Source organism: Populus euphratica, unplaced genomic scaffold, assembly GCF_000495115.2.
Source record: "Populus euphratica unplaced genomic scaffold, PopEup_1.0 scaffold10.1, whole genome shotgun sequence".
NCBI lineage: Eukaryota > Viridiplantae > Streptophyta > Magnoliopsida > Malpighiales > Salicaceae > Populus > Populus euphratica.
The window spans coordinates 807,651-816,271 of NW_011499856.1; the positions used below are offsets into that span (position 1 = coordinate 807,651).

General features: G+C 29.4%; 1 protein-coding gene across 1 annotated transcript; it reads right to left on the minus strand.

The window, feature by feature from the left end:
- Window positions 1-11: 11 nt before the first annotated feature.
- On the minus strand, window positions 12-1,575 carry LOC105123277 (U3 small nucleolar ribonucleoprotein protein IMP3-like). Its single transcript, XM_011022792.1, has 4 exons — window positions 1,284-1,575; window positions 1,019-1,126; window positions 627-701; window positions 12-430 (listed from the first exon to the last, which is right to left on the minus strand). The coding sequence occupies exons 1-4, from the start codon at window positions 1,415-1,417 to the stop codon at window positions 199-201; spliced, it is 549 nt and encodes a 182-aa protein (XP_011021094.1). The 5' UTR covers window positions 1,418-1,575; the 3' UTR covers window positions 12-198.
- Window positions 1,576-8,621: the final 7,046 nt, after the last annotated feature.

Below are 8,621 nucleotides of genomic sequence, written 5' to 3' on the forward strand. Positions count from 1 at the left end.
AGAATAGGGAGAGAACAAAATAAGTGTACATTGTAACACCAGAAATTCATTCTTAAAGAGTAAAAGTAGCTCTGAGATATGAGCCTTGCACCATCCATGTTGTAATCACGTATGCCCAACATTTTGCGCTTATATCATAAAACCCAGAGACATAAGACATTATAAAAAAATGGCGCAACAATTTCATGGCTCTCTCTCTCAGTTCATTGCATCATAATCATCCACCTTCTCGTTGTATTCAAGCACCTTTCGCTTTATCTTGGATGTATCTACCCAAGTAACAAAGTCTTCCGTGTTCCTCGTTACTAGGAATGCTGGGTCGGTAACTGTCTCGGGACCTACACGAATATGCCCCTGCTCGATGTATGTTACAGCTTCTTTCAAGTGTTCGGCAAACTTCAATCTCATCAAAACAGTTGAAAGCCTACGTCTGTGAGCAACAAGACACACTCATTAACAAAACAATTATTGAGCGTAGCAACAAGACGATTACAGAATAGGTGCATGCAAAAAAGTTCACAATTCACAAGGAATTGAAAGAACAAAATTGAGGAAAGAAGAGGGGGAGGGCTGTGAACAAATGGGTCTCATTGCACAGCAAATGAGTTCAGGAAGCCTTATCCTACCTGCAAAACGATGACACCGACAAGCGATCACACAATGCCAAGCTTTTCCTGCTCGGTATCACACCCATGTTGTAGCTGTCATTCACAAAGAAACCAGAATATCAGCTAAGCAATGACCATGAAAGAAAAAGGAGCAACAAAACGAACTGCTTGACCGACCTAAGAAAACAATCTTTGTAGATTTTGACTTTTTATTGTCTTATGTTCAGACCTAAAACCAAGAAGCAAAACATGAACTTGAACACGATACATATTGCGTTAGAAGAGCAAAACTTCAAAATCAAGGACTACTTTTACCATATCAAAGTCAACAATCAATTAGCTCAAATTATCATTAACAGACATAACATTTTCCACTAATGACAAGATTAAAAAAAGAGGAACGAACTTACAGCTTCTCCAAAAGCATGTCAGTCATTTCAACACGAAAAGGATCTCTAGGGTCCATCTGCTTCAATATATTTGTCAGCTTCTGCACCATCCGGCACACACTAGAATACCTGCATTTTCACAATTTTACACCAAGAATTAGAGAAATAAATAAGCTCATTTCAAGAAACACGGGAAACTTAAAAAGGCACAAGCTCATTTTTTAAAAAGAAATTAGAGAGAACTAAACACGGGTCAGGAAACAACACAAAAAGGCACACAACATACTTCTTGTAATCGTCGCGTTCAACGATGTGGTAACGTTGCATAACATGGGCTTCTCTATGGTTGTTCTCTCTTTTCCAGTCCAAGAAATTTACTTTCTTGAGCAGCTTTTTCTCGTGAAACTTTAGCTTCCTCATTTTTTATGAATCTGTTGCTGTAACAATACAGGACGAATCTGCAAAGAGAGACCGGTTGTAAACCCTAAAGAGATTTTGCTTTCTCGGAGGGGAGCAGATGGATGTATGCGTTAAACCCTAAAATAACAAGTACTGGGCGCATCACGCTACAACTGAAGGCTTTATGGCTAGGCCCCCTTGCTCCCTGCCTTCTCGGCTTACGAGTAGGAGTGCAAATACGAGTTAAGCTTTAATCAAGGGCTTGGGCTTTTTTTAGGAGCTCCAACATATTTTTATTTAAAATAGTTTTAGTGTAATAAAATATAAATTGTTTTGAACTTTATCCATGAAATATACTTATTTTAAATATGAACATAGAAATATTTGGTTTAAAAAAACTTACTTTAGAAGAAATAGATATGTTCTAAAAAAAATTGTAAAAATTGATTAACGGAAACATATCAAACATGTATATGCTAATTCATTTAGAGAAAAAAAAAATAAGGATAGAAATTTATTAGATGATGATTTGCGTGAAAGCTATGAAGTCTTTTTGTCATGGTAAAAACTTAGATCCATTGGTTTTACAAAATATATTTTTGTATGGAAAATATTTTTGAGTTTTTTTTATTGTTTCAATGATTTAAGAAAAATGATTTTTTATAAAATAAATTAGTTTTTATATGATTTTTGAGTGATAATGAAAAAAACATTATTATATAAATGGTAAATTGTGACGGTGATGGTTATAAAAGAATAATATTTGTCATTGTGCTAGTTGTGAAAAATCATTAAATTATAATCTGAATAAAGTAAATAGAGTATCGAATAGATTAAATAAAAGGATTTCAAGTATTGTAATTGAATATAATATAATAAAATATAAGATATTATGGTGTGAATTAAGTAAAAAGAAAAGTTGAGTGACAAAAATAGAAATGAAAAGAAATGAGAACCAATGTGTAAATAGATAAAAGTTAGACTATAAATGCTTTATTTTTTCTCTTTTAGTCGTGAGCTTCAAACAAAAAGAGGAAGAAGAATTGTATGATCTACCTAAATCCTCATTGATTTCACTAATTAAAATGAGTCATTAGAATCATTAACTTAATTAAATAGGGGTTGATTTTAAGGTAGTGAGTGCACTGAAGGAAGTATTTCAAGTTAGGGTTTGAAATGGGAGAAGAAAAAAACTTGATTTTTCTTGCATTCTTTTCTTAAATCATTATCAAAGTAAGATAAATAACATACTTCAAATGATTAATTTCTTTAATTTTATGTTTGATGAAGGATTATGCAAAATTATAATTATGTGAAGTTGTGGATTTATGTTATAATTTATAGGAATAATGATAATTATATTTGAATCATGTTAGAAAGCATGAATTATGATTGAGTAAGTATTTAATTTTAAATAAATAATAATAATTTTCTCCATTTTAATTGAATATTTGGCTAAAAGAGGATTTGAGGTTTAATACAATTGTGGAAGATGAAGGTTTATAAGTGTTATTATATAAACGAAGTAAGAATTTTTCAAAGAGAAAAGAAAAAATCTTCATTTCCTTTTCTAGGTTGTTTTTGGTTAAATGGAGAAGAAAAATTAGAAGATAGAGTTTAAATAATATTAGTGAGGAATCTTACCAAATTGAAGATAATTGATGTTGATAGATTAAATTGAATAGGGATTTTTATGAAAAAAAATAAGTAAATGTTTCAAAAGAAAAGGGGGTTTATCCTCATTGAATTAAAATTCAATTAAACTTAATTAAGGATGTTGGATTTAATCAAAAAAATATATCATGGGTATTATAAATTTATCAATTCAGATAAATAAACAATGATAAAGTAATTTTTCTTGGTAAAGAAGAGGCTGCGAGACCTAATCAATAACAAGAAACCTCTTCAACTGCACAGACACCAGGTAGGTGTTCGAAACCTTGGAATAATTAATTAGTTTATATGTTTTTTATTATAGAAGAAATTTTATATATTGTAGATTATAGTGCTGGTTATTGAAAATAATATCTTGATGAATGGGCAGGTCTTGAAGATCATTTTCTAATTACTAGAATTTATGCCTAATTAAATGGCCATATTAAAAAAAATTAATTTATAAATTAACGGGACAATTACTCAATGTAAAATAGATTAATTGTAAAACTTTGAAGTTAAATATACTGGTTTGTGAGAGACACTCTTAATATTTTTATTTTAGTGGATTTATCCCTATATCTAGAAGAGAATTTATAAAATTAGAAATTTCAAAAAAAAAAATTATTCTACAAAATGAAAATTACTTTAATGTATATGAATAATTAGTCCTTAATCAATTACTTATTCTACAAAATGAAAGTTACTTTAATGTATATGAATAATTAGTCTTTAATCAATTACTTATTGAAATGTGTAATTGTTTTAATAATATTTAATGCGATTATGTTTTTACATCATACCCTCAATCTGAAAAATAGATGCTTAGATAAATAATTTTGTTATGTGATTAATGTAATTGAAAAAATTAATATTTTGTTATAATATACTTCCGTATTTAAAATTGTAATGTTTAACTTATTATCTTGTATATGATGTAATTTATAATGTTATTATTATTAAGTTGAACTATGGTTGGTTGTATATATATTTGAGCACAAATACTTAAATAAAGAAAGAAAAAGAAAATGATTCATGTTAAGAATTTATTAGCTTTATTATAGTGTTCTATAGAAAAAAGAATTAAGATATTGAAATATACTTGATTTTTTGAAGTTCAAATAATGAGATGAATATTATAATTGATATTACTGATTGAAAAATTATTGAGTCGATAATTTGATATCTAAAAAAATAAAAAAACTTTGTGAAAATTTCAGGAATATATATATATATATATATATATATATATATATACTGATAATTATGAATATATATTACATATTTTAAGTTTATAAGTAGAGACTGTAATAATAATAATAATAATAAATTATTTTTGCTTGAGATGACCTTGGATGCATGGCTTATAAGAATCCCAGGCATTTATAGCAATTGTAAGGTAAAGTGTATAGCATCCTGCAATTTCTATCACAATTTAAGATTCCACCTGCAGGCATAGATTAACATGGGATTAGGACCATCTCTTCTGTTTTTAGGATCTACATTTATTTCATAATAATGATGCTGCACCACTGTTATCTTCTTTTGTTGGAGTTAATATTATATTATATAAAAAAATTATAATATGTTTGAAATTGTATTTTAAAAAAAATCAAGAGAAATAAATGCATCACTTTCCTCAATTAAACCTAACCTTTAATTAATTAATTTATAAAACTTTAAATTTAGTCCTGGTTATTATACCTTTATCTTTGATTTCATCTAATTAAACTTGTAAAGATTAAATTTGGTTTTTTAAAATTTTAATTTTTTTAATTAAGTTGAAATTAAGCTTTCAAATATAATTTGTCACCAATTAAATTCTTAATAAAATTAATTTGACCCATCAAAAATCTAATTATATTATTATATTTAATTAATTATTTAATTTTATTCAAATTAACTTTATAGCTTAACTTTGCTTTTAATTAGAATCTTGATTAAATCAATTAGTTTCATCAACAGTTTGATTAAGGTTCTAAATATAATTACTCTGCTAATTTAATCTTAAATTCTTGTTGTTGTTTTTTTTTCCAATTAAACCCTCCCTTAATGCAATTGAACTCCCAATCTTGACCATTCAGTTTAATTTAATCCTTCAATCTTTGATTAAGTCTCTTTATTTATTTTTTTAAGATAATTTCAGGGTATCTAAAATTAGATTATGAGAATATCACTAATAATAATAAAAAAAACATGTTATTCTAGACCAAATGACAACATAATTTTTTAAAAAATCACAACATTCTAGAAAACAAAACCTAAATTATATCTAAAAGCATGCAATTTAACATATATGTGTGTACAGACAGATAGATAGAAATACAAAAGTTCAATAATTTCTTATGACATATGCTCCACCTGCACTATTTTACTCTCAATATAAGAATTGTTCAAAAGTTTTGGACTGGGTTCACTTTCAAGAAGAAAAACTCCTTAACAATGCTGCAAGAAAAGTTTCTAGTTGGGATCATGTTCCCAACCCTGCAATTAAAAAAAACTAGATGAAGAAACGGCCGGTTTTATAATTTATCCTTATCCTTTTTCTCCATTACAATTTACTGAAGATCCCAAGAGAAAAGGTCCAAAATCTGGATAAGACCATTAGGTTGGTGTTCTTGCATATTTGCTTGGCCAGCTTTCTTTCTCTTTTTAACAAACTCCCACATGGTAGCTCATAGAGCAGCAGCAGCTAGCAGTAATATTTTTCATTTTCCTGAGGGATATCGGACTTCAGATTGTTTACTTTCTTCTCCACAATCCCAATTCAGGGCTGGACTCCTGGGAGCTCCAAAACATCTCCAGGCCATAACTAATGGCTGCCTACATCATTCTCCACTGAGCAAAATTACCAGGATTTACTCTCTTTTAACCTACTTTGAAAAAGCTAGCAGTAATATTTTTCATTTTCCAGAGGGAGATTGGACTTCAGATTGTTTAGCACTTTCTCTTCCAAAATCCCAATTCAGGGTCGGACTCCAAGCAGCTCCAAAACATCCCCAGGCCATAACTAATGGCCGCCTACATCATTCTCCACTGAGCAAAATTACCAGGATCTATTCTCTTTTTAACCTGCTTTGAAAAAATTGAGTGAAGAATGCCAGCACCACGGAATAAATAACCTTGGTAGGTGTGAATTACAACACCCGCATTCAATTCAATTCAATAATAATAAAGAGTGCGACAGCCTGTGCTTAACATGGAGGCACCTTGCCAACACAGAAGCTGTACCTCTCGTAGATCTCTGTAAGGAACAAACTAAAGGCCATGTGAGAGCACTCAAGAAAGCCATTGAAGTCTCACTACATATTCGCGTTCTTCCTTCACCATCAATCAAATCTTACACGCATATGAAGGGATCCCACACACATACATACGAACCAATTACGAAGGAATGTCACCTTCACTTCCTTGTAGATGAGGTAAACTCGCACTTCCATGATTGTATAAAGAAGCTATAAGTGCCCCTCTTGATTTAAGTAACGACTCCCTCGCTTTGCACCATCCTCTGCCTCTTCTCTTTACGGCGACTGCTGATTTTCGTAACTTTACTCGGGTTTGGTTTGGATCGGCGGCCTCTCGTTTGTTTTGAAATAGCAAATGTGCCCACGTGTTTAATGCATTCGAGATTCTTTATGAATTAATTATGGTAAACTTATATTAAATTAAATGTTATTCTTTAAAAACATTGATTTTTCAATATTGAATAAACAATATAAAAACACATCATACTGATAGCTATTAAAAAGCCAATTGATGGCCTCACGGATAGCAAAGACATTGGTATCCAATAATTAAATAATCCGAGCATAATTTTTTATTTTTTTTAATTTATATATAGAATCAAAATGATTTAATATCCAAAAAAATTATCAGAGCATAAATCATCATTTTGGTGCTATTGATGGAAACAAATTTCATCCGAGTATAAATTTCATGCATGAAAGTTCAATTGTTTGAAAATATAATACTAGTATTTTTTAAAATATTTTTTATTTAAAAAATATTAAAATAATATATTTTTATTTTTTAAAAAATTATTTGTAATATCATCGTATTAAAACAAAACAAAAACATAAAAAAATAAATTTAAACAAAAACAAATCAAATTTTATTCAAACCCCTTTTACAACACGATGCCCAACAAAGCCTAGGATAAAAACAAATAGATATCGTGGTGTTCGCTATGTCGAATGACGCCTTGCCTAATGTTTTTTCTCTGGTTAGAGTTGGACAATCATAGAGTCAGAACTCAGCGGATTTTCACACCAAAACTGGCTTTTTGATCATTTTTCAGCAATAAAAGCATCTCTCATTCATCCAAGTAACCTGCACTAGCCCGTCTTAGACCAAAAGGTCCATTTTTATTCAATTTTAAAGAACAAATGTTCCGATCACTTTTCAACTCTCATTTCCAATTCGAAGCCCCCTTTCCTGCTCTCTCTCCGGTGAACTCCGAAGGCCTCGTGTTTTCAGATGGTGGTTGAAATTGCTTCCCAGTTGGCCGGAAAATATAGACCCAGTTGCTCTCTATTCCTCCCACCACCTCCCCCTCTCTTTATATGCAAGCATGATAGAGACTATTCTAAACTCTTAACTAGCCCTTTATGTGTAGATATTGAAACAAAGATCATAACAAAAAAAAATCACAGCCACAGGACGTTGTTTCACCTATAACTGCTCATTCAACAAAAAATGATTTATTTCTTAGAGAATAACATCGTTTTGCAAGACATGGCGGGGCATTGTAGAGTTCTATACTGAATGCACACTCCCCTTTTAAGTACATATTAGATTATTGGTTTTTTTGGTGAAATGATTTGTCTACATCTAGTTAGCCTCGTTCACTTAGAATATCCTAAGCTTTGTACTTCATTTCACAAGTTAAGTTAATTATAGTTGATTGAGGGTATAATTATAATTATTTTTAAAAATATTTTTTATTTTTAAAAATATTAAAATATTTTTATTATTATTTAATTTATAATCTTACTAGCAAGATTTATAACCTCACAAATACAGGTTAGCCTTTTTTTATTGTTTAATTTATAACCTCACGAACAAGGATTTATAACCTCACAAATACAGGTTAGCCTGCATTTCCAAACACTTTTTATATATAAAATAAAAAAAAATACAAAAAACATGATGACTTGTCATTTTTAATTTATGATTTTTTTTTTCATCTTCTTCTTTGTCCTTTATTTTTCTATTCAACAAGCATCATAATTCAAAATTTATCACAAATTAATATCTCATTGTAAATCCAGCCACCCAACACATGATTTTAAAAATATTGATAGAAATATCAATAAAATAAAACAAGTAAAATTTTTTAATATATTTTTGCCATTAATAAATTTAACAATAAAATTATTATTGATATACTAAAAATCATTGACAAGTATTTTTCAATGGAGTATTTTCACTTGTAACCATGTAGGTAAAATTCATGTCAATAAAATGGAAATATAAATATCAACTAAAAATTCCATCAAGTAGTATAGAAAAAAGAAAAAAAAACCTCACAGTTGCTAGAAATTGTGTCACTGTGTTATAAAGTCTTATAGAG

Coding starts and splice junctions, on each gene's coding strand:
- LOC105123277 (XM_011022792.1), bottom strand. CDS start 1,417: ATGAGGAAGCTAAAGTTTCACGAGAAAAAGCTGCTCAAGAAAGTAAAT. Junction 1,127..1,283: donor GAACGCGACGATTACAAGAA/GTATGTTGTGTG, acceptor GTGAAAATGCAG/GTATTCTAGTGTGTGCCGGA. Junction 431..626: donor TCGGTGTCATCGTTTTGCAG/GTAGGATAAGGC, acceptor TGTTGCTCACAG/ACGTAGGCTTTCAACTGTTT.